The sequence below is a fragment of the Phalaenopsis equestris genome, unplaced genomic scaffold, assembly GCF_001263595.1.
Source record: "Phalaenopsis equestris unplaced genomic scaffold, ASM126359v1 Scaffold001116, whole genome shotgun sequence".
In the NCBI taxonomy this organism is placed as follows: domain Eukaryota; kingdom Viridiplantae; phylum Streptophyta; class Magnoliopsida; order Asparagales; family Orchidaceae; genus Phalaenopsis; species Phalaenopsis equestris.
In genome coordinates, this window is record NW_018165555.1 from 211,318 (window position 1) to 238,103 (window position 26,786).

The 26,786-nt window shown below is 40.0% G+C and overlaps 1 protein-coding gene across 3 annotated transcripts in view; it reads right to left on the minus strand.

Annotated features, from left to right (window-relative positions):
* Positions 1-26,786, minus strand: part of LOC110033220 (BEACH domain-containing protein C1-like) — a 154,093-nt gene that overhangs the window by 86,902 nt on the left and 40,405 nt on the right. For all 3 annotated transcript variants that reach the window (XM_020737131.1, XM_020737130.1, XM_020737132.1), the window contains exons 6-10: positions 23,503-23,616; positions 21,783-21,859; positions 4,553-4,634; positions 3,028-3,321; positions 2,108-2,730 (exon numbers count right to left, since the gene is read on the minus strand). In XM_020737131.1, the coding sequence (XP_020592790.1) occupies positions 2,108-2,730; positions 3,028-3,321; positions 4,553-4,634; positions 21,783-21,859; positions 23,503-23,616 (1,190 nt within the window). The remainder of the gene's footprint in view (positions 1-2,107; positions 2,731-3,027; positions 3,322-4,552; positions 4,635-21,782; positions 21,860-23,502; positions 23,617-26,786) is intronic.

The window sequence follows — 26,786 nt, forward strand, 5'->3', positions numbered from 1 at the left end:
AAGGTCTGTACATTTTTCTTCCCATCCCAGAGGCAAATTGGTTGGATGTAAGAATCGACTTTATGTTGGGCTTACCTCGAACACAACAAAGTAAAGTTTTTGTTATGGTTGTGGTAGATCGTTTACCAAGATGACACATTTTGTTCATTGCAATAAAATGATGGATGCATCACATATTGCCGATTTATACTTCAAGGAGATAGTTCACCTTCATGATATTCCACCGAGTATTATGTCACACAGGAACATGAAATTTCTCAACGACTTTTGGAGTATGAAGGATAAGTTAGGTACCAAACTTCAGTTCAATTCAACAGCTCGCACCCAAATAGAAGGGCAATAAGGACAATAGTAGTTTGGAAAACATTCTTAGATGTTTCATCAGAAAGAGCATCAAACAGTATTCTTCCTTATGTGAGGTTTGTCTATAATTATTCTACAAATCAATCCACGGATCAAAGCCTCTTTGAGATTGTGTATGAGTGGAACCCTATTACACCCTGAAGATAGTCCCATTACTAGCTACTGAGCTTAGCATTGATGCTGAGGCTCAAGTCCAGAATATTAAGATTCTACACGAGCAGGTCAAGAAGAAAATTGTCTAGCATAACACCAAGTACCAAAATAGGCTAACAAGCCTAGGATGGTCATGGTTTTCAATGAAGGTGACATGTTATGAATTAGAAAGATGGAGAGATTTCAAACAGGTTCATTTAGAAAGCTCAAGCCTAGAGTTGATGGTTCATTCAGAACAATTAAGAAGATTAATGAGAATGCCTACAAGATTGATCTACCGGGAGATTATAATATTTTGGCTACTTGTAATGTTGTTGACTTATCAATGTATTATGAGGGCCTGGATGCCTTGGGAGGTGTAGGCAAAGATCCACCTACCCGAAAGAGTGACACGGGATGCGGTTTCCCACGATACTGTAGTATCATCTCCTCTCAACCGACTAAACAGCTGAATCGATGCACTTTTGTTATTTTATTTTATTTCCTTTATCTTCAACAATTTTCTTCCTTTGCTCATTTCCTTATCATTTTCTTTTTTTCTAATTTCTAATAAGGTTGTTCTCTCTTAGAGGACATTTATATATGCTGTACTTTGGGTTTAGATTTTGTTTAGCTTGGGTTATGTATTTTGAGAGTTATTCTCTTATTTCCTGCTCTCTGGACTATTGTAGTCTCTTCCTTTCACAAGTGGTGTGCCTGTAGCTTGTCGAGGAACAGGTGGTAGATCCCCCTCCCCATCCACACTTCACCCCCGACCAACTGTTTACATCAGGAGTAAGCCTTTTCTCCACTCCCGGAAGGTCGAAATATCACCGTTCGTGCCGATTATCAGCCGTCGTCCATCATTCCACTCCTGGTATCAATCCGACAACGTTCCTAAAGCATTTTTGTGTTCTATCACACCTTCTAACAACCCCACAGTAGTGTCATTCATCTATTCTATTTGGCTAAGTAATCATTGGGACATTAGCAATATTTTATTATTTATTGAGGTAATAGTTATATTTGAAACTATATCCCCTTTGATATTTATGACAGACAGGGTTTTGTAGTCCTTGTGATATGATGATTACTGATGAAGATCAAGATGACTACTCTCTCTCTCTCTCTCCCTCCCTCCCTCCCTCTCTTCAAAATTCACAAGAAAGGAAGGAAAATTGAAAGTTAAATCTACACCCAATGCTTCATTGGTAGCTTTCACTAAAAAAATCCGAAAAGATGTATAATTACCAAACATTTCAGCTTATCAATGCAAATCATAAATTTATCAAATCAAAAAGTATAGAAAAAAGATAGTAAACATAAAAAATCAAATAGAGAGGGATTCATGATCAATCCTAACCAAAATTGCTACCACATACTGAAGCTAAAAATTTTCAGGTGTACTAGAATTCCTAGGTGAAGAAGGACAACACGTAATAAACAAGAACACTCAAAAAATCAATTAAAAACAGGAAAAAGAAATTAAAAAAGGGAACAAGAATTTGAACAACTGCTATCAAAAATTAGTAGTAAGATCACACCAGCGAAACATTTAACTATATGAATATTTCAAAAAGGTTAAAAACATTAAATAACATTAAATGGTCACCTCCATAGCAATGTTGAGCAAGGATTCCTTGAGGAGAAATAATTCTTGTTTCTCTTTTCCATTGCACCATGGGTTCCACTATATGTAAATCCAGGTAAGTCATCTTTCAGGCATATTTCCTCCACATTTATGTCATCTTTTCCGCAGTCATTCTCTCTCAATGAAGCAAGGACAATACGCAACATGCAAAGAAACGGCTGATCGCTATCCAACAACTGGTAAAGCATAGCCATTCCTCCCATTCCCATCCCTAATCCGCCGCCCATACCAATACAACCACCGAGCCCAGATTCATCTAGTAAAAGTGCCTGAAGCATGGCAACCGATTTCTGAACTAGGGGAAGATCAATCCATTTTCCATTCGAGTCCATTTCAAAAGCAAATTTCCATGACGACCAGCCACTTCCCCCACCACCAAAAGTCGCTGTTTTGGGGGGAAGGCCAACACCATACCACAGTCTACTCCTATATTTCCAACCCTCTTCAAGATCCAAATAACAACTTCCATACGATACAAAAGCACAGCGGACAGAATCATAAGGCTCTGCTGCTGCCGCTGCAGTGAGGCGCTCCATAACAGAAGCAGAAATTTGCCCATTTTCATCAGCCATGGAAGCAAGAAGCTGACAGAATACAAAATGAAAATTGAAAACAGTTGCCATGAAAAGCAACTACAATCAGCATAAATAAAACATACCAGCACCATGTCAAACCACAATTACTTAAAACTAAGTTGATAAATTTCTCAAATCATTTTACCAATTTTGGTATAAACATACTGTGATGAAGTTTTGCAAATGACTCCTAATGACCAAAATAAAATCTCAGAGTTTGCTCATTTTCATCTAGTTTAAGCAATGAAATAAGGAATGACCAATGGCCAACATCAATAAAATTAAGAGGGATATCTGCATGCATACATCCAGGGAAAGCCCTGCACTGTTATTGCGTGATACTGACATTCTGGATCCAGCAGTTTCAAGAAATGCTCCAGAAGTCGCTCCTGCAGACCTTGAGCGCTGAGCAACAAATTTTGAAGAACAGAAATCCTGCGCTTGTGTACGTAAATGATCTTCCACGATCATCAAAATCACAATTGCATTCTCAGCCAAAAAAACAGAAGGATGAGCAACCTTTTCTGCTTCTTCTTTGGCCTTTTCTGGAGACAATCCCTCTGCAGCAACACCAGCAGCTGCTGCTGCAATAACTTGAGTCTGTTATGAAAGAAAAATGAATGAAGAACAGCATTTCTGTCCAATGAATAATTCATAAAATGAAATAGTAAATAAAAATGTTTACAATTCTATTAGCCTGATACCGGTGTTAACCCAAAGCATAATAAAAAAACAAATATTATTACTGAAAGTAAAAAGCAGTTACAATCAAATACAATTAAAGGGAAATTCAACTGACACAACGCAAAATCACACTAGGGCTCGATCCATGGGTGGGGTAGGACAGCTAGGTGGTCGGGGAGCGGAGGTAGGTGACTGAAATAGTTTGTGGGTGGTTGAGACAGCAAAACGAATGGTTGGAATTGCATTGGCAGAGAAGTGAAAGGCTAGGACAGCGAGGGGTACCAAAAGAGAAGGGTTGGGACCGCAGGACAAAAAGAAGTGTGGTTCGGTGCGGTGGCAGCAAGTGGAAACTGTAGGGACAGCAGGATCGCCAGTAGTCGAGGCAGTAACAAGTCGGAATGATGGTTGGACAGCAGAAAAACAACAGATTTGCTGATTTCCGGATGACGGCAGAGAGATTTAGCAATTGGGAGTGATGTGGGAAGATTGGAGAAGGGTGAAAGAGGCTGTGTGGGATGGCTGTGAAGCTGAGAAGAGAGGGAGATGGCTGAAAATGAGAAATCTGTAGGGGGAAAAAAAACAGCAACAGCTGTTGTATTTGGCGGTTACAACAGGGACGGAGTGACCAGGAGCGACATAGGGAGGATGTGGAAGGGGATTGGGAAAATAATCACCACCTCGGGAAAGAGATATGGCAGGAGCACCGATCGAACCCTCAGATACAGCCCTCGAAAGGGGAAATGGACGTCGAGGGCTGTCCTGAACAGAAACACAATAAAAACACCCATTCAAAGCCTAATAAAGCACATATATAGGAAATGACTAAAAAGGAATAAAGGATAATAGGAAAGAAAGAGTAAGAGAAAAGACAATGTGACTATTTCAACCCGTCTCGCGTAATAGTGAATCTCGCGGTATTATGGCAGCTGCAATACCGCGGAAATATTTGTGCCGGAAGCTCCCGCATCACCGCCAAAGTTCATTATCCTTGAGAAAGCGGGTATACTTCAAACTACATGAAAACCAGATGCCATACATATGCTTGCTTTTTCACTAGTTAATGGGCAAATGTTGAAAGAACAACCAAAACAATTGCGAAATGAATGACAATGGCAACTTTATACATTTCACAAAGATGGGAAATTACCTGAACCTGAAGCTCCCTAACAGCAAAATCTAACAAACCACCTAGCAGTCGCCTCTTGAAAATAGGCAGTGATTCTTCACGCCTTCAATTAGGGCACCATGGAAAAAATGCAAGTTAGAAAAAAAAAAAAAAAAGATAAATAAATCATTGTTGGACCCAAAAAAAATATAAAAGTGCTCCGGTAAGATAAATTATGATCTGAATTATAAAGAAAAACATCGAGTTACACAGGAAAACATGCTATTGGAAATCTAGTGATATATATTAATCCAAAAACTTTAAAAATTAAGAAATTACATAAAATTTTGTGTGCATGTGACACAGAGAAACCGAAACTAGTTGGAATGTGGCGAAATACAAATAAAGTAAACTTTCTATTAATATAAAAATAGCAGTAGAACTCGATTCAACAAAAGGGATATACATTAATAGATGCATCACTAGCTAAGCTATTGAAATAGACTCAAAGGTGGTAGCAGTATCGGTGGGGTAAGCGGTTGTTGGGTGGGTAGGGAATTCTGTGGGGTTGGTTGTGGGTGGATTGGATGGAAAGGTTGGGGAAGAAGTAGGGGTAGAGATAGAGTGGTGGAGGAATGTGGGGATGGTAGGTGGTTAGTGGAGTGGTAGGGAAAAGAGATTGATGATAAGTAGCGAAGGAGTTTAAAGTTTATAGTACCACCTCGGAAAAGGATACAACCGAAGCACCACCTGTCGTCGATGACAACCCTAACGCGAGAGAAGAGACTCCACACCAAAGATTTAGTAAACCACACTAATAGAGCTGCTCTCCACACACTCAAGGACAGCTATATAGCCTCCCACTTCTACACAAGAGGAAAAGGGTAAAATAAACAAAAAAAATCCAGAACACTCTATCCAAAAAAGATTCGGTTCAAGAAGCCCAACTGGATCGCAAGAATTCACGACTTCTTCCTGTCGCGGGTTCTCGGGTCTTCACAGGATTGGGAGAACTTGCAAGGCTTTGGTCCCGCGATTTCAAGCACCCCCCTTTTCCAGTGATGTTCCACGCCCGAATCAAGGCGCGGTTCAGACGCCCATGTGAGTGTGTGTACAGCATTCATAAATTAATGCACCAATTAAATCATGCCCTAAAATTTTTCAAATAACCATTCATTATGAACCCTCATCTCTGATTCTCCGTGAAGCATAACATGCATAGACTGATGGTTTTGTCAATGTTTAAGATGGCTTTACATAAAAATATTAATTTTACATGTATAAATATATATAATTTGATACCAGAGGAGGAAGACCAAACCACAATAGAAACGAAAATATTATTGTTGAATTTCAAAGATAACAACAAAATTCATCAAAACAAGAAATAAATGACAAATAAACGCAAAAGACACCCTAGAGTGAGGATGAGAGGTGGTGGTTGCGGCTAGCAGCAGGTAAGAATCAAATTGGAGGTGGTTGTGAGGGCAAGGGAGGGTTAGAAGAGGGTCTTGGAAGCGCTAGAAAGAAGAAGCAAGTACAATCCAACCATTAATTTGCATCCTACATCTGCCAAAATGTTGAACGAGAGAAATGGACAAAATGTTGCCTAGGATAAACCCAACGAGGTGTTCAATAGATCACCATAGAGAATATGCAGTGAAAAATCCTTCAACAGCAACAAAAACTTGTCGCATTTGATTAGAGACAACCAAGCAAGGTCACCCAAAGTCATAACGGTGACTAATCGAATTGAGGAGAGGAACAAAATTCCTTCCATCAAGAAATTTCTTGTGATTAAGAGCCAATAGCCTAATGATTTAGCATGAGATATTAGGAAAGCAGTCAGTATTCTGAAGTGAAGATTGACTTGACAGACTTTGACTGTCACATGGATCTGGATGAGTTCATTGAGTGGCTTCAGATAGCAGAACGAGTCTTTAGTACAAGGACGTTCCACTTGACAGAAGGTTCAAACTAGTTTATTAAATTAAGAAAAACTACCTCATTGTGTTAGAAGAACCTGGCGCGTATTCAATAACAGAAACAAAGAAGTAAATTACCACTTGATCTAAGCTGAAAATGGAGATGAAGCACAAATATTTCTCCCACATTATGGACAAGACATATTCATTAGGCTCCACAACCTGCACCAGAGAGAATCCTTTGTGGTAAGTTCACATTTTGCTTCTATCAACTCAAGCTAAAATGTGTGTTTGTGGAACTAGAGAAGCATATAGTGGCAAGGTATCTTGGAGCGCTGAAGCAAGCTATTAGTAATGTGATATAATTGCAATTGTATCGGTCCATGTCCATACTTGATATATATGCCATGGGCATACACTCGGGTCTTCCCGCACAGAAGCAGCTGATCCGTCTGTTTTCCTGAACTGAATCGATCAAGGTTTCTTTCCTTCCAAGGAGTCGGTCAATCAACTTGGGTCGGTCCTAGTTACCATTTTATTATATATTTGTTTTCGTGAGAGTTTAAAGTTAGTTTTTTTTATGAATTTTTTATCAAGATAGCTACCGACGTCATTTCTTTCCTTCAATAGTTGTAACCTCAATTTCAGATGGTGTTTCGATTGTATTTTAGTCTTCAAGTGGTGTTTGTCTTCCGTATCCCCCTTCTGTATCATACACACAAAGCTCCTCACCATCATTCCCTGCTACAACCGCTCAGAAATGCTTCTGACATTGTTCTTCCAACAGTTTCTGCATTCCAGCCCCATTCCCTAAAATTCTAGCGCTCATGCTTGCTGCCATCCCAGTTTCAGCCATCCCTTTCCACTAGCTGTTGTTGCAGCCATACCCGACCACATCCCTACCACATATCCATTGTTCCAGCCTCCAGGAACCCGAATTCCACCATGTTGTCGCCCAAAACAGCAAGAACATGTTGTTCTGTTGTCATATCCAACCACTTGCTCCGCGCTCCCACCTTACTGCCACCTTCCAAACTCTCGCTAATCACCAACACCACCACCAAAGATCCCACCCTAGTTTGAGTGTTTGTGTCGTGTCTGTTAATACTTCAAATTTATGGTTGTCGTTTCATTATTCTTTCTCTTTCAGGTGTGTCGGTTGTAACTATCTATTTGCTTTCAGTAATAATATTTATTTTTCTTATTGTGGTTTGCGTTAACTACGATATCAGGCTCTAGTTTTGAAGGTTGAGAAGCGGCAACATCATCAGGCGACCACCACACCTTATTAAGTTCTGCCTACTCTCTATATGTCCTTGTACTTCATGTTGCATACCGAAATTCTGATGGTTGTACTGGATGAAATTGAGACGAAATGCAGGAATTTTCTGCGGAACGGACCGTCTCCTTGCAAAGCACTGCACTATGTGAGCTGGGGTCGAATCTACCTGCCCATGACTATGGGTGGCCTTGATTCCATACGGCTCAGCAGTGGAACTGAGCCAAACAGCCTCCTCAACAGAAACCTCACGAACATTTATGGTGACAACCCGTGGGCTAGCTGCATTAGGAGAGGAACCTCAACTTCTTGGTAGATCACTTAAAATGGTGGAACAAGCCTCAAAATGATTGTTCGTTGGAAGGTTGTGGGTCGCAAGAAAATATTGATCTTGGACCAGGCTGGATACACGACAAGGCCTTGCTAAGGTGGTCTAGACCAGTGAACTTTTTTTGCTATGAGCCAATAGACAACACATTAGGATTGTGATCTAGTTGAGCCTGAAGCCATTTTGGCCATCATGTGCATGTTCCGACCTTGGATGACCAAAGCCAAGGATCTTATTATCTAGGAGGCAATGTCAACATCATCACCAACATGTGATGAGCGATGGAGCAGCAATGTTGGAAGGCCAACCTAGAACTTTCCAGTGCTTTTTTTCCTTTCTTATATCTTTTGAACAAGTTATTTTTCATTTTGTTCCTCAAAAGCTTAATATACCTACCCATTTAAGTGCCCAATTGGCTCTTTCTCATATTTTTTTCCTATACTTCAGTGCCTGAGTCATCAGAACTTTGCCATTCTCCGGGACACAAGGCCTCTTTTGACCATGCTTGAGGGCATGCTTTTGCACCTTTTTGTAACTCCTTTATAGTTTAATGCAAAATGCACACTTTCAAGGATAAGCCAATATGAGTACACCCAACATAGCATACAAACCAACTCGGCTCGAGAAAAAACTAGTTCCAAGTGAAAAAAGAAGTGAAGATCTCTAGTACTCCAAAATTCATCCCAACCAATTTTGAGCACGCTGCATCTGATTCCCCAAACATGAAAATAATCTCATTTACGGAGCAGAGAGCAGTGAAAAATATGGACAATGACACGAGATACAGGAGAAGGTGATGACATAAAGAAGGATACTGCTTTAGAATGAGCCAACGAGAGAGTAATAGTGGTTCCGCCATAATGTTTTTCCATACCCATACGGTGCAAGGAAAGATGTACATTCTCATTATAAATGAAGACAAATGTGAAAACAATGTATCTACACAGGTGATAAAAAAATTAAACCCAACCACGCAAAAGCGCATCCAATCTTATTTCAAGTCCTAGCTAGTAAAAGGGAACAAAATCACAGTTTACAGGAGTCCCATGAATATTTCTATTGGAGACAAGTTATACGAGCAAATGAGGTGTAACATGATATATATGGATGCATGTCACATCCTCTTAGGTCGTCCTTAGCAGTACGATCGTTCATATCATGATGACTACAAGAATACATTCTTTCACTAAAGATGGGAAGCACGATGTACTCTTGTCTGGGAAGGAGTCAAAAGTATTTGAGGATGTGATGACTCAAACTATCTTTTCACAGACATTGAGAAAAACACCAGCAAGTCTCTTATTGCTTGTCCGTGAAAGAGAGGAGTTCGAGGAATTGATAACATATACGAGGCGGTCCCTACTAAAAGCAGTTCAACATGCCATCAATTCAAACAATGATTAGAAGTTTCTAAGTTATTTTTGAAAAACTCTATGAAATAAGTTGGGTATCTAGTTTAGTTCAGTAGCACAGTCACAAACAGATGGTCGGATGTAGTTGTGAACCATAGTTTTGGAAATCTTCTTCGATTTTTCATGGGAAAGAACATCTGACATTAGAATTCTCGCCATGCAACATCTTTTGTATGGTGGAATCCAGTATCGTGCAATTGTGGACTGCCACCAAAGCCACCCGATTTTAATCTATTTAAGCATGTCTTTCTATTATTTATTTTTTTATATCTTGCTTTCTAATTAGGTTATTTTCTATCAGAAGAATATTTATAGGCGGTTTTTTTTGCATACACTTGGCTATTGTTATTGTTTTTAGAGATTTGATTCTCTGCTTTTAAGCTCTCCGTAGTGTTGTATCTTCTTCCTTTTGAAAGTGGTGTGTCTATATCTTGCTCAGGAGTAGGAGGTAGATTCCACGTGTTGTTTCACCATCCACCAGCTATTTTCAAGCAAACAACAATCAAACTCGTGTTACTAGTTTATAGAAGAAAAAGTTGTATCTTCAGCTCGTTGTCCCACCGTCATCCATGTCAGATTTCAGTCAACATCCTTTCACCCACTCTTATTACCCATCCTACAACATCCCTAACCCTTTTATGTGTCCTCAAACACCTAGAAATCCCAAAACAGTGTCAAGGTCACTTATTGATACCCTTACATCTAGAGTAGTCCAAGCGTTAGTGAGAGGCCATTACATAATTACTATATTTAAGAAAGTCTAACTGACGCGCCTTCCATGTCGAATTTCAGTCAACATCTTTCCTCCTACTCTCGAGACCCATCCTCCAATATCCCTAACCCTTTTACGAATCCTCAAACACTTCGGATATCCCAAACAATGTCACGATCATTTATTGATACCTCTGCTTTAGAGTAGTTTAAGCATTACTGAGAGGACATTCGGTAACTACTATATTTAAGAAAATCTATTTGACGAGGGACCTCTCTTGCAATCGCGGGAATTTGCAATTGTGGGATTTTACGATTGCAAGATTTCACCTGTCACGGAATAGATCACGTGACTGCGATAATGGCGCACCGGGATTGAATCTCATCTCGATAAGGAATTTTTCGCAGGATTTTTACGATTTTGCAAATGAGAAAGAACGGATTATGTACGGCTCCACTCCGAAATAAAGATTTTTTGCATATTTGATAATGTTGGTCTTTTTCATACCAAAATTTCTTACACTTTTGAATTAGAACTAGGATTTTTTACTTGAGGGACTATTTATATGTTATTTTCCAGTTTAACAGACTTTAGTCATGTTTCAAGTATTGAATATTTTGATTTCTGATTTTTTCTCTTCCGAGTGTTGTAACATCTCCCTTTTACAAGTGGTGCACAGGTATCTTACTCAGGAACAGGTGGTAGATTCTCCTCGCCGCCCATACCACGTTTTTTTCATTATTTAACCATTGTTTTCAACTGGAAAGTCATCTTTACTCACTGCTATTCTTTTTTGAAAGTAGAAAACTAATGTTTTCCGCTTCCAGTTCATTGTCCTGTGTCGTACGTCGGAATTCAGTTGCCATCATTCTCTCGCTTTCCATACCTCTACTACAACTCAACCCTTTTTTGTATTCTCTCATCCCTTCTAAGAACCCTAGAATAGTGTCACTAACCCTTATCAATGATTAATCGATAACGATGTACTGACCATATGGTTTATGAATGTCAAAATCTAGACATTCAGTATATGATACTTCTGATACCATAGTTAACCAATAAACAACTGAAAATGCAAATTTTATGATGGAAAATCAAATAGCAGGTATAAGCAAACAAACATAAATAGTAAATAACACCAAACACAACACAAACTGAAACTAGGTTTAGGTTTGGGGTTGGTGGTGATCGGCTATAAAGCTGGGAAGTGACATAGAGTGTTGAATTGAGGATATGGGGTGCTAGTATGAGGCAGCAGCAGTACGAAGAGGGTGTCGGGCTGCAATTTCCTCGACTGTAGGAAAACAGCAAAGTGGTTGTTTTCCAGTGGACGGAGCAAATACGGCGGCGAAGGAAAGGTTGCGGAGAAGTTGGGGAAGGAAAAGTACCACCTCGGGAGTGAGATACAGTCGAAGTACCACTAGAACCTCGGAAACGAATCACCGCCTCAGAATGAAATACAGCTGGAGCATCACTCGCTCTTGGATAACAATTCTAGAAGAGAAAAAAGAGGGCGTCAACGACTATCCCAACAGAAAACATGAGTAAAACTGAAAACCCAAAACATAAAAAGCAAATATATAAGCCTAGGGTAAATATGAGTGAGTCCTCTCACAAAAAAGGACGTAAATCCACATATGGAAGGTCAGTAGACCCTCAAAATCCCAGTATGAACCAGTCCGCAGCTTGGCTTTCCTGCTCCTGGTCCAAACGTGGGAGAGGTCGCGAGACTGTACCAGAAATTGCAGAATTGTAGCCGGGATCACGGAAAATGTTCATGTGGAAAGCTCCTACGTCAGTCTCTCGGGATTGGGGGCTTCTACCTCAATTGTCAAAGCTTCTACTTTCTAATATTAGTCAGGTCGACCCCATTGAAGGTAATAGAAATGTTGCTAGGTCCTGGTCCTATAGATTTGTCATTCCAAAGCACATTTTGAAAGAAAGTATTCATCCGCTTTTAGCACAACTTGAGCTGAAGTTGCATAATGATGCAAAGTGGTTGTTTTCCAGTGGACAGAGCAAATACGGCGGCGGGGGAAAGGTTGTGGAGAAGTTGGGAAAGGATAAGTATCACCTCGGGAGTGGATACAGTCGGAGTACTACTAGAACCTTGGAAACGAATCACCGCATCGGAATGAAATACAGCTGGAGCACCACGCGCTCTTGGATAACAACTCTAGAAGAGAAAAAAGAGGGCGTCAACGATTATCCCAACAGAAAACATGAGTAAAACTGAAAACCCAAAACATAAAAAGCAAATATATAAGCCTAGGGTAAATATGAGTGAGTCCTCTCACAAAAAAGGACGTAAATCCACATATGGAAGGTCAGCAGACCCAAAGAATCCCAGTATGAACCGGTCTGCAGCTTGGCTTTCTTACTCCCGGTCCAAGCGTGGGAGAGGTCCCGAGATTGTAGTAGAAATTGAAGAATTGTAGCAGGGATCACGGAAAATGTTCATTTGGGAAGCTCCTACGTCAGTTTCTCGGGATTGGGGGGCTTCTACCTCAATTGTCAAAGATTCTACTTTCTAATATTAGTCAGGTCAACCCCATTGAAGGTAATAGAAATGTTGCTAGGTCCTAGTCCTATAGATTTGTCATTCCAAAGCACATACTGAAAGAAAGTATTCATCTGCTTTTGGCACAACTTGAGCTGAAGTTGCATAACGATGCAGATTCTCATGATCCAAACCATTCAAATTTAATATGCTTCTCCAACTCTACTTACTCGGTTGGATGTATTTGATAAACAAGTCTATCAAGAGAAATCAACTTTGAAACAATATATAAGGTAGGTTGGGTCACAATGAACTGTATCTACTCAGGAGAGACCTCTTCTTCTATAATAGGACTTGAATCTCATTGTAGAATTTTCTTTTCCACCAAACAATTAAGATAATTTTCAAAATGGTGGTTCATCCATCATGCCTGGTCAGTTGTTGGCGGGTACGCCATTAAACTGATTATAATATCTAAATGACTTCATATAGTTTTTCAGAAGTGGCACAAAGAGTCTCATCTCTGAAACGATGGTCCTCCCTCAGAAGGAGCAACCCTGGAAGGAGACTGTGCAACTGAAAACTGAAGCGTTGTCAGTGTCTGATGTGGGTTCCTCGGACTTAAAACTGTCTTAAACCACCAAATTAATTCTGTTGGAGTCTCTCTCATGACCTCAGCCTAAACTACACACTGTTCTATCTCATTAGTTGGAATCTAGTACTTATCTTTTGTGCCCTTACCTTCTTAATTTTCTGTTGTCTTTGCCCATTTGTTCAACAGCTCTTTGTTTAATGAAATAGATCATTCCCCTGATTGTGCAATCTGATTCAATATGTTCAAACCCATGACACTTGAAACACTTCTTGGCTGGGGCGGATTTAGAAATGAATTGGTTCAGCATGTTCTCCACTCTGAACTAGTGTTTCCTTTAGCAGGATCAACTTGGATGTTTCGTTGCGTGCACCCTTACTGCTTGATCTTGAGGTTGAATTATGCCTGTAAAATATGGTGGTCAGCCATAGATGTTTTTGTAACTTGTAAGGCCTTACACATATATTCTGCCAATAATATGTGGATAGGTATTGGCACCGCATTTCTTTTTTATCTTGAACGAGATAGTGATCTTGTCTTTTGCCTCAAACTGAACTAGGCGCTTCAAATTTTCCATCAAAATAATGCAATCTTCCTTAACTTACTGGTGACTGGTTTTACCATTCTATCTAGTGGGATGTCATTGTACTAAAAAAAATCCACAGTCCAAATCCACTCGATGAACTATTCATAATCCAAGTGGCAATCAAAATATGGCCAATCCAACTTTTACTTCCAACTTCCAATATCTCTGATATTTTAGGTCAAATATTCGGAGTAAAGGTTCTTCATCCATGGAATTTGCATGGTTGAATAAATTCACTCCACTCCTTTCATATAGCAAATCATTGTCATGTCTATCGATGGTCTCTTTGGATTGTCTCACCTTGAAGGTGACAAGCCTCTGTTATAGTTGGAGGACTTCCACAGAGAATTCCTGGACATTTTTGTAGATTTTTCATAAACGTCATTCTGGCATTTCCTCACCATCAGGTCTTCGATAATTAATTTTTCAGTGGCGTGGTTGGGGTTTGGGTTGGGGTTTGTGGAAGAGGGTCTACAAGGATGATGTAAGGTGGAACATAAATTATTTTTATGGTTGTTATGAAAAATTAGCAATTTGAATGATTTTTTTTGTGGTGGGGTTAGGTATTTATGGACACTACAAACTCTACGATTGGACTAGAATTAGGCTTGCTCTGATACCAAATGATATCAGAATTAACTGAACAACAACGAGAAATGCAAATTCTATTACTAAAATCAAATCAAAAGTACAACCAAACATGCAAAATTAGTAAATAACAACAGGTGTCACACCTAAACTGAAACTAGGGTTAGGTTTGGGGGGGGTGATGATTGGCCATAGAGATGGGAAGGGACAAAGAGTGTTGAAATGAGGAGATGGGCTAGTGTGAGGAACCAGCACTAAGAAGAGTTCGTTGGGTTTCGATTTAAGGAAAGCATCCAGTATGAAGGATCTGGACTGCAGGATGGCAACAATCTTGATGTCTTCAGGATCATAGTAGTGAGGAGATGGGTTGGCAACAATGGACAGCTGATTGGGAAGGGCGAATGGGAGATAAACGTCTGCAGGAAAACAATAAAGTGGTTCTTTCCTTGAAATATAGTGAAGTGAATCTTTCTGGTGGTTACAGTAAATAAGGTGGTTGCGGCGGCGAAGGAAGGTTGCAGAGGAGTTGGGGAATGATAAGTACCACTTAGAAAGCAAGATAAAGTCGAAGCACCACTCAACTCTTGGAAAAAAATCACCGCCTCGGAATGAGATACAATCGGAACATCGCTCACCCTTGAATACAGCCCTATAAGGGGAAATAGAGGAAGCCAACGGCTGTCTTAACAAAAAAACAAAAGCAAACTAAAAACCTAAAACACGAAAATCAAATATATAAGCCTAGAGTAAATATGAGTGGGCCTCCTCACACAAGGAGGCTGTAAATTCATGTATGGAAGGTCGATCAGCCCTCAGAATCCCAATATGAACTGGTCCATTCCGCACTGGCTTTGCTGTGATCGGTGCAAACATGGAAGCGATAGCAAGGCTACAGCAGAAATCGAGGCACTGTAGCAGGGATCGTAAAAAGGGTTTCTGCAGGAAGCTCCCGTGTCAACTTCTAAGACTGCAATAAGAATAAGAATAAAATATTAAAGTAAAACAAACATTTTGATACTAGCATTTGACAAGCATAAAGTATTTGATTGGATAATTGATAGCTATTTCTTATTCTTTGCAAACATTCAAGCTTATTATTTTATATTGTCCTTTATTTATTCTATTATTACAACACGTAAATTAGATATTATTGCACTAAGCTATCTATGTCCAAGATTATTAATAATCATATAAATTTAAATGACCATGACGCGGGGCTAGGGAGGGGCTAAACCGGGTGCTTGTTGAACCAGTTCAGCCAATTAGAGCAAGGGGGTCGACAAACCTTTGGTCTAGGGGTTAGGGTTGTCGCTCAAGTGAGGGGAGTCCCCCTTAGTTATCTAATAATATTTATATATTATTTTCTCTGTTATAGGGTTAGTTTTGGTTTTAGTTTTTGCTTGGACAGTCTTCAGCTTCCTCCTTTTCCCTTCTAGAGCAGTATCCGAAAACGAGTGGTGCTCCATTTGTATCTCCCTCCAAGGTGGTGATTATCATCAATTTTCTCATCTCCTACAACCTTTTCCTCAGCTGTTGTCGCCGTTGCCATTGTAATTATTGCAACCGCTGAAAAATAGCCACTTGTGCCATTTTTTTCCTGCAGCCACCTACCCTCCTGCGCCCATTACCCCTTGTCATCCCAGCTTCTGCCGCAACCTGCTCCAAACTGCCTGACCACCTTCTCAGCCACCCCCCCACCAAAGCAGCCCCTTTCCCCTACAAATCTATCATTCACACTACCCTGCCAACATTCCTCTGCTATCAACCACCCGCAGACCCTCTTTTCTCTGTCGTTACCATTCACAGCCAGGCCATAGCCTCCTCATCCTTCCTGCCTACAGCCGCAACCCCCCAGCCCCTCCCTCCATAATTTCCGAGCTTGATGTTCAGCGGAAAGCCGACTTCTTACTACTTATCATCACCCTTCCCACCACCTTCCAATCCCCATTTTAGCTAACACTGCCCGCAGCCTGCCACGTCGTTCTCGCCCTAAGGTGTCTTTTATGTTTACGTTGTTGTTTCCCTAATGTTGAGCCTTTGTTTGTAAACTTTATTTGAAATAATAATTGCATTTATATTGAATCCAGTATCAATTGATATAAGAGCTAGTTTATCCCAAGTCCTATCCTATGGTTTACTAGCATCCGCCTTACCCCTCCACCAAAAATTTTCTTTTTGATTCCCAAATCATAGCCAAACTTTAACCTAACCCTAATTTTCGTTTGTTAAATTTCAAAATCATAACCTAAATTAAATTTTACACCCTCTTTCACCTCCCAACTCTAAACTCTAGCCATACCACCAAGGAGATACATGTCTGAGCCTATCAGGAAAGAGAAACATTAAGAAATCCATCGACCTTAGCAGAGACATGCATACAGTGAGGTTGAAACTCATCAGAGACTTGCCCTCAATGATGACAGGGAAAGTCAATCAAGCGAGAATTTCAATCCATTCCATATGAAGGATTTTAGAGAACAAAAAGAAAGGTCACGATGCTTTGAAATCCAATATCAGAGACAAAGAAAGGAGCCTACAAATAAAGGACACAGAGAATTCGAAATAAAAGTGGATCTGTCAGAGTTCAATGGAGATATGGATTCAGATGATTTTATCGAATAGCTACAATCAGTTGACAAAATCTTTGAGTACAAATAGGTGTCATAAGATAAAAAGGGGAAGCTAGCAGTTATCAAATTGAGAGAAAGTGCCTCCTTGTGGTGGAACAGCTTGCAGAAGCAAAAGAAAAGCGAAGGCGGTCATAAAATTTCCATGTGGGAAAAGATGAAGAAAGAGATGCAGAGGAAATATCTCTCGACTAGCTACCATCTGAATATGATTCTAAGACTTCATCACCTGCAGTAGAGAGACCTATCAGTGGAGAAGTTCACTGAGTAGTTTGACCTGTTACAGAAAAACATGATTTGGTCGAGCCAGAAGAATACGACAAAACTTATTATCTGGGGAGCCTGAAGCCCGTTATAGCAATGTGATGCAATTACAACTAATTGGTCACTCAAGGATTTCCAGACCTTAGGATCGAAAGTAGAAAGGCGGCAAAAATAGAGCATGCAACATCCACCATTCAGACAGCCACCCACAGTTGGAAACACCAACAGGAACACACAAGAAGACAGTTGATTTGGATAGCGATAGAACCACCCACAGTGAGAAAAAAACCTAAGAGGAATAGCACACCTACTACGGTCCTCACTTGAAATTCTTTAAATCTCGCGAATTTGAGCACATCATTTTCAGTTGCCTGACGAGTTGAATTGTGTCCTTTACCAAGTAGGGCATCGAGAGGAGGTTAACAACGAGAAGACAGCTGAGAAATAGGGTGAGGTGTATCATCTTCCACCGAATGAAGGAGGTTATCTCATAGTTCGACGGGTACTACAGAACGAGGATACAGTGGATTTGTAATAGCTTCGTTACAATATATTATATACCAATTGTACCGTGAACGGGAAGGTATGCAGTTCATCATCGATGGAGGGAGTAGTGAGAACGTGGCACTACACAGATGGTGAAGTTGGGCCCTCCTTACGCAGAGGCACCCAGTCATAATCTCCAACGTGACTAAAGAAGTAAAATAGAGACACCATTGATCGGAGGTGCCTAGTACAGTTTTTGATTGGGGACCAACAATAGAATCAGGTGTGGTGCGATGCAATCCCCATGGATATCTGCCACCTTTTATTGGAAAAATTGTGGCAATTTTGACAGTAAGACTCAGCACGACAGATTCAGAAGCACATATTCCTTCATCAAGAATCGAAAGCGCATAGTCCTCCCTTCGGTGGAACAAGAGATCATAAGCAACTTTGCAAGTAGAGCAGCATCGGTGAGACCGTTTTTGGTGATGACAAATGATGACAGAACTGATACCAACTCAAGACATAAGACAGTCACGATAGAGAGCATTTCAAGACATTGAATTTGTTACCTTACTACCATGGTCATCATTGTTCGTGAAGGTTCGAGGTACCCTCACTTCAGATCAAGTTGAGCCGACTGTGGGTTATTTCGGAGGAATCAGCAGCCTATGCAGAATACACAAATGCGGCTATGTTCTATAGTGGACCCAAGAAAAGCATATCAATATGGATAGATGCGTGCAAGTGCAAAAGCTCCTCCAATGTTTTGGGAGACACTGCAATCGACAGTGAGATCCAAATGCTGCTAGGACGACATACGAAGAACCAAAACCTTCGACAAATGAAATCAAAGCTCCCCCAACCCTAGGATACTAACGTCAAGCTAGGGAGGGGTTGAATTGGGTGCTTGTTGAACCTGTTCAGCAAATTGGATTAAGGGGTCGGCCGACACTTGGATGAGGATCTAAGGTTGCCACCCAAATGAAGGGGTCCACCTTACTTATCTACTCCTATTTATATGTTGTTTTCTCTGTTTTAGAGTTAGTTTTTGTTGTGGTTTATGTTTGGACAACCATCGGCGTTCTCTATTACCCTTCTAGGGTTGTATCCGAGGATGAGTAGTGCCCTGGTTATATCTCACTCCGAGGTGGAGATTATCCTCGACTTTCTTATCCCCCCAAAACCATTTCTTCGTTGTTGTTGCCACCGCCGTAATTGTTGCAACCACCGGAAAACAACCTCATTCTTTTGTTCTTCCTGAAGTCAGCTACCCTCCTTCAGCTGTCTATTCCCCCTTGTCATCCCAGCTTCTGTCGCAAGCCTATTCCCCCTTGTCATCCCAGCTTCTACTGCAACCTACTCCAAACTACTAGTCGACCTTCTCAGCCACCACCTCCTCGATGCATCTGTCGCAACCCCTTTCCCCAACAGATATGTCGTCCACACAGCCCTACCAACTTTCCTTTGCTATCAGCCACTTGCAACCCCTTTTCCCCTCATTGTCATCCACAGCCAGGCCATAACCTACTCTGCCTTCCAACCTGCAGCTGCATTGATACTGGAGTTAACCCAAACCACAACGCAAGACAAGAATTTATTAATATCTTAAAAAAATAGTTACAACAATGAGCCAAAAGAAAGAAAGAGACCACGTAAATCAAAACATAAAACAAAGCATTACAAACAAAGTCCCTACAAATAAAGACCCAACAAGCTCAACGAGGAGGGTGTCCGAAGAGATGCGGTTGGAATGTCGATTGTTGAAGATCAAAACGAAGTCGAGCGACTAGGAAGGAGCGGGACAGCAAGTCAGCGCTCATTAAGGCGTTGAACCGCAAATGGAAGAAGCAGGAAACAACGTGAAAGGCTGGAAGGCGGTGAGGATGGTTGCCAAAGCCGAGGAGCGAAGGCAAGAGTTGTGGTCGAAGCTGAGGAACAAAGGCAAGAATGGTGACTGAAGCTGAGGAGCAGAGGCAGTGGGTTGCTGGAGTAGATTCTGAGGAGGTTGGATGTGTTGGGGTGGCCTGAGGATGGTTGTGACCTGCTGAGAGAGGCGACAACAGACTAGACGCCTAAGAGGGGGCAGTGGTCTGCTATGAGGGAGGAAGCAGATGCTATGACGGCCTGGAGGAAAGCTGCAGGGGAGCTGTCGGCAGTTTGTGAGAGCAACAGGGGCTGCGCCAATATGCAGAGGGGTTGCACAGAATTAGCGGCACTTTGGGAGAGTAGCAGGAAGTGTGGCAACCTGCAAGAAGGTTGCAGGCAGACTGGTGATGGCCTAGAAGGTAGCAGGGAGTGTGGTAACCTGCAGGGAGGTTGCAGGAGGAGTGGCGGCGCTCTAGAAGAGTAGAAGGGAGGCAAGGAAGCTGTCGGCTGGATTGGTGGAAGCGATGAAACGTCGGCAAGCTACAGGACTGCGGGTAGTAGTCGGAACGGCAAAGATAAACACCAACTTGGACGGGGTTACAGCAAAAGCACCTTCCTCGTTGTCAGATACAGCCCTCAAGAGAGAAAACACCCATATAAAACTTAATTCAGATTTCAAAATCTAGACCTCTAACTCTAGACAAATCAACGTTTATTTATAAAAGACTTGACCGAATTTAGGAAACATTTAAACTAAGAAAAAAATAAAAATAAAATCAAGATCTCAGATTCTACAAAAGGTTTAAATTAAGGAAGAAGAATAATATCAGGATTTAGGCCTTTAGGAAATGATTTAAATTAGGAAAGGGTCTAGGAAGGAAAATAGGAAGAGGAACAAAGGAAAAACAAAGGAAGGGGAAAAAAAGGAAAGGACGCAGAAGGAACGAGGGGGCGATGGGGCTCCCCTCCAAGCGAACCAGTCGGTTCAGCTGCATTGAACCTGCCCCAGCTGATCCCCAATGAGCCCCGCATCATGCACCCATTTAATTTCCCAGCCTATTGTCCAATCGCAAATCTGCTTCTTCCTGACTGCCATCACATTTCCCACCACCTTCCAACCTTCGTTTCAGCTACCCCTGCCAGCAAACTACCATGTCATTGTCGCACTATGATGTATTTTGTATTTATGACGTTATCCTAATATTGAGAGTCTTTGTTTATAAAATTTATTTGAATTTCAGCAATAATAATAACATTTTTATTATGAATTGGATTAACGTCGATATCAAATCAATATTTTATTTTTCGTTTGTATTGCAATACATTAGACTTCCACTAAGCATTATATCTTGTCAGATATTAATCTAGTAGTTATTTGTTTCAAGGGAAGAGAGCAGGTTTCAACACAGTAATGTGATCAATTTTATCCTTCATCCTAGTGTTTGGATGTATACTTTTGAGGGTACCAAAGACGGAAAACTTGATAGTGTATGTTAAACGCACGTATTATGTATTAATTATCAATAATGTTGATTAGAGGCTCTATAATTATTTTGATGAATATAATTTTGCATGTTGCCACATGAATTGTTGTGTTTGATTTATTGAACAATCATGTAAAGTGTTCTATATTTTGTGACAATCTAGTCAGAAATGTTTCTCACTCACTCGATCTTTGATAAGGAAGACGCTGGATGGATATTGGTCGGAAATGCATTTGATTGGGTTGCACATCTCATCAATGTCTCATGTTTGACTGAGAGCAACCAAAAAAGGAGTGTAACGGGATAATGCTCAAGGTAAAGGATTAAAAAAGACCGACAAATTTCTAAAAAAAATAATGCTGAACTTATGAATGCTACACATCCATACCACCATTCCACCCTCAAACGCGTTCTATTTATTTTTGACAAGAAGGTCAACGTAAAAAAGCACATCATCTTCAAAAAATATTACAAAAGCAATCAAAGTAGAAAAACAAAATTATTAAATGGCTTGTAAAACAATATTCTTTTAATAGAATGAGATATGCATAAACTCGAGAATATGATAACCAAAAACCAACTTAATTTCTAAGCCTGTGATTTTAGTTAAAAATTAGAACCTGATTCTTTGATCCCCAGCACTCGATCCACCAACCATCGCTAGCCATTCCGCACAGTGAATCACAGCTTCTATATCCTGCATGGAAAAGAATTGCCCTATTTCAATTATTTGTAAAAGTTGTGCTAGAATAAATAAGTTAATAACCTTGAAATAAAAACATCCATAAGATTGGCATTCATAACTAAAATGATGTCATGACATGAACTCGGCAACATATTATAAAATTTGAAAGATTTCTCTAAATAAAGCATTGCATTGATAATAAAAATGAGAAATGCTATCAAGAATATATATTTTTAAGTCATCCAACACGAGCGGAGAGAAAACTTATTCATATCGAAAAAGTATAGAAGAACTAGAAATATTTAACAGGGGAATTATGCTTTTTTTATGAGATATTTGATTATTTGCCCTGTTATGGTAGTTACTTGGTTTGAGTAATATTGGTGAGAAAATTATTACAGGATTTGGTATTAACATCTGCAAACTAATATATATTAGAAACTAAAACATAAGATATGTAAATACAAAAATAGAGTCTTAAATCTAAAATACAGAAAAATTCTAAAAAGATAAATGAGAAATTATTTTAAGTCATTGAGCTTTGTTGTATATTATTTGGGAAATTTGTAATTTACTAAGACGCGCTTATGTATTGGTGAGGAATTGTTGGTCTAAAAATGTCCATTATTTGGTCATTAAATTAAAATATACAGTATATGGGATGTGACAAATATCCATAATTCATCATAAAGAGGATATGGTACTAAGCTATTACTAACGACTGGATATGGGTACAGAATCAAGCATCTAATTGTTATTCAAATACGAATTTGCATAGACCTTGTAAGGGTGCTACTCTGCTAGTTGCCATCCCAACATAATTCTAGGTGAGGTTTATGCACAGTGAAGTACTTTAACGCGATGCATTGGGTAGACTGCAACTCAGAGCATTTCACCCATTCATCCAGTGTATTGAAATCGTTAGAAATGATTCAAATGCTCATGCAGAAACAATAACTCAACCATATTACATGCAGAGCATGGTTAAAACTATCACTCTATAACCATTGTCAACTAAACAGTTTAAACCTTAAATAAAAGACCAAATTAATCACCAAAATTATTAACAAGTAGCATCATGAACAGTAACTCCTAAACACAGAAACATATATATACAAAAAGTACGGGCATACATTGAACAGTGCAGAGTACGAACATATCAACATGAATTTTTAGAAACACAAACATAAAATTTTAAGTAATAACGCTAATAAAATAAACAACAAAACAAGTACTTGCAAATCTGATATCTGAATATTTGAAACATAATATCTTCTTTTTATTCCTGAAAACAAAACTCATCCAACAGCCAAACCATGCAGCACATGCAAATGGAACAAAGCTTTACTTTTGAAATTCTTAAGCCGGATACAAGTACGGTTTCAAGTACAACGCCCATTGAGTACTAACAATATTTAAGTACTATCAAACAGGGAAATGATAAGTTTCCAGATTTATCCATTTTTCATAAGTGCTCCACAAATTACAGAAATCCAGATCTTTCCAATATATTTATATATAATGACAATGAAAAGAATGAGGAAATAGAATGTACAAAAAGAAAATTGGTATAAAACATGTGAATGCCACGATTTGTGAAATGGTTGTTGAGAAGAAACCCTCAAACAGATTGAACCAATAGATAAAAACTTTACCATCCATCCATTTTTTCTCCGCATCGAGTGCTCTAGCATGATGATTAGGAAGTTGTGAATGAGATCTTCAATCTCACCGATAGATGCATCATTTGAATTTTTTAGTGATCCATCCTAAAAGAGAAAATGATGTAATAAGTAGTCATGAAAATTAAATGAAAATTTTAATTTAAGAAGTTTACGTGAAAGCTAATTCATTGTGCGGGAGTGAACTTAGACCAAAATTTTGATGTAGCAAGCTTAATACTTGATTTTTTAAAAATTGTTCTTCCTGCTTCACATTTAATGAGTTTCAAAAAGTTTTCCCTCCTAGAACAATAAACATAATGAAACTACCAAGCATGCAAACAGCAGCTCGATATATGGGAAAGAATATGGTCATAGATCTGATGAACATAATCATCATGAAGCATAAATAAATTTGCTATCGCGCAATTTTCCCCACAAGCTTCTTCTTGAAAGAAAAAAAAAAGGAAAAGAAAGAATCTTCTTTAAGCACAAACTTTAATATAATTATTTTCTCAAATCTCTCCAATCTGTTTTGCTTACCTACACCAAATATCAAATTATTTTTTTTCCACTGGAGTGCAAACTTTTAAAGTGCAAAATAAGTTTTAGCTTCATCTCCCATCAACAGGACGAAATATATAGTTTGCATTGCACTTTCCATCTAGAAGCAAGCATATTGGATAATGGATTGGAATTTCATTTCAAGTAATAATTTTGCTGTATCCGTGTAATCACATAAATTCATCGAGTGACTAGTTTGATTTCTTTGGTTTTAATAAATTTTCTTAAAATAGACTTAAGTTACAAAAAACAACTTCATCAAAAAAAAATTTACCTTACAAGAACCATTCATAATCTATAAAATTTCACAAATCAGATAAATTTACCATGGCTATACCATACTTTCAAATTTTATGGAAAAGCATTACAATGGTCTCTTGAATTTTTGTGGGGAACCATTTTAATCTCTGACACGGGGGTTTCCTCCAAAATGTGAACCGGTTTGGCCCAAACCGATTTAGTTGAGAGAGGGGTCCAAATCGGCCCCTCCCCTCTTTTCATTAGGCAGGAAATTCCCCGTCCTCCTATTTTCATTTCCTGTGCATCCCACTTGTAGTTATATGTGTTTTTAGGTTTTAGGAAAACAGTTTGATGTTATTTCTGATTTCAAATTTGTGAGGGCAGCTGCCGAAGTCTGATTTTTCTCGAGGGTTGTATCTGACGGCTAGGGTGATGCACCGGTCGTATCCCTCTTCTCAGTGGTGATTTATCTTCTCCGACTTCTACCACCATCTCCCCTCCTCATCGCTTGTTGGTTCTCCCAGCTCTCCAACGCTTTTAGCCCTCAACATCCCTGAGTTTCCATCGCAACCGAGGCGAGATATAGTGACAAGGACTCTCCTACATCATCTTTCACCTCTCAAACCTAAACCTTTAGTCATGCAACTAATGAAAAACATGCCCGAGCCCACCCGGGACGAGATAGAGCGAGAGCTCCAACGTATTCAGCGGAGGATTATGGATATTGAAGAGGAAATCCAATGTGAGGCTACCCTTGACCTTGATCCGAAAGGTCGAAGGTGGGAACGAGAAGATATGAAGATGAAACAGGAAACACAACGTTAGTTTCTACTAACTTACTACAGCCAAAAGTTGCAAACTCTAGCTTTCGAAGTGGAGAGACCGCAGCACCAAGGGACACCCCTTGCTACTATCCAGCAAAACCAATCTAAAAGTCTGTCACAGTCAGAACATGCTGCAAGTGCCACGGATTTGGACATGTGGAAGCAGAATGCACAACTAAGGAGTGATCTACTTCACCGAGCAGGGTGTCATGGAAAAATTGGTAAAAGACACTGCATACACTGAAAACGATGAGGACATAAACGAGGAGTACAAAGTACCAGTTGAAGAGATGAACGGTGATCAGGAAGAAGATATAGACTTCACAGAGGATTCTCATTTTTTACCTAACGAAGAAGAGACGCCACCAAATCTAGTTGACCCCGAGATAGAGATTCCAGTTAAGGTAGCAGTCGCTACTCTAGAAGGTAATGACTCTGAGGTAATGGGCAGCCCAGCGAAGCATGAAATTATTGCGCCTCGAGCTAGCATCTTTTAGACGATGAGAGAGGAATGATCTTGAATGGCTGCAAAAGTTATGAGTTTGAGGAGCCAACATCAGATACAGGTCCACCCCAGATAAGCGAGATGCAGATTTTCAGATGTATAGACCCCCTCCGGAGTTGCCCCAAAGGAAAGAGGTCTAGCATGTTAGAAATGACGTCATTGTGTTTCATGTCGAGAACGTTCCATGGAACATTCAGATGTTACCTTTAAGTCAGCAAGGGACACCTCGTCAGATGTCCAGGAAAGAGAGCTTTGTAGTGGCCTCAAGAAGTTTGATGGGGACGAAAATTTTGCAATAGGATCTAGCTCCTATTTGTGTGAAAGAGGACTCTCCTGAGAAGAATCCAGTAGGAATGGTGCAACCTGCCAAAGATTTCAACCCAGAGTGAATTTATCCTCACATACTAGGCTATCAGTTGCATCCAGTCGAATACGAGGAATAGAAGAAGCATGTTACAACTGGGATGACGTTATACCTAATTCATGGGGATACTCGTCTAGCTACAGTTCTAGCTCAACCCGTGCCAAAGGTGGATGGATATCTCTTCAATCAAAATGTGCTTTGGAACAACAACGTCTACTTCTACAACGTACCAGAGGACTCGATGGCCTGCCACGAGGAGCCAAAAGCTTCTATGAATGAGATCGAAGCTCCACCAACCACGGGAGAATGACAATGAAGTTTTCCTCCAAAAGTTGAACTAGTTTGAGCCGAACCGGTTTAGTTAAGAGAAGAGGCAGAACTTGCCCCTCCCCTCTTTTCATTAGGCGAAAAATTTCCCACCTTATTTTCATTTCTCGTCCATCCCAATTCTATTTATATGTGCTTTTAGGTCGTAGAAAGACAATTTGATCTTATTTCTGATTTCAGATTTGTGAGGACAGCCACTAACATCCTAGTTTCCACCCGAGGGTTGTATCTGACAGTTATGGTGGTACTTCGACTATATCCCTCACCCCAGTGATGATTTATCTTCTCCAACTTTCACTTCCATCTCCCCTCCTCGTCGTCTACTGGTTCTCCTTGCTCTCCAACACTTCCAGTCCCCAACAGCCCCGAGTTTCCATTGCAGCCGGCTGATCCCTCCTCACCCGTCAAACACCAGCAAACCCCCCCCCCCCCCCACACAAAAAACACAACTACA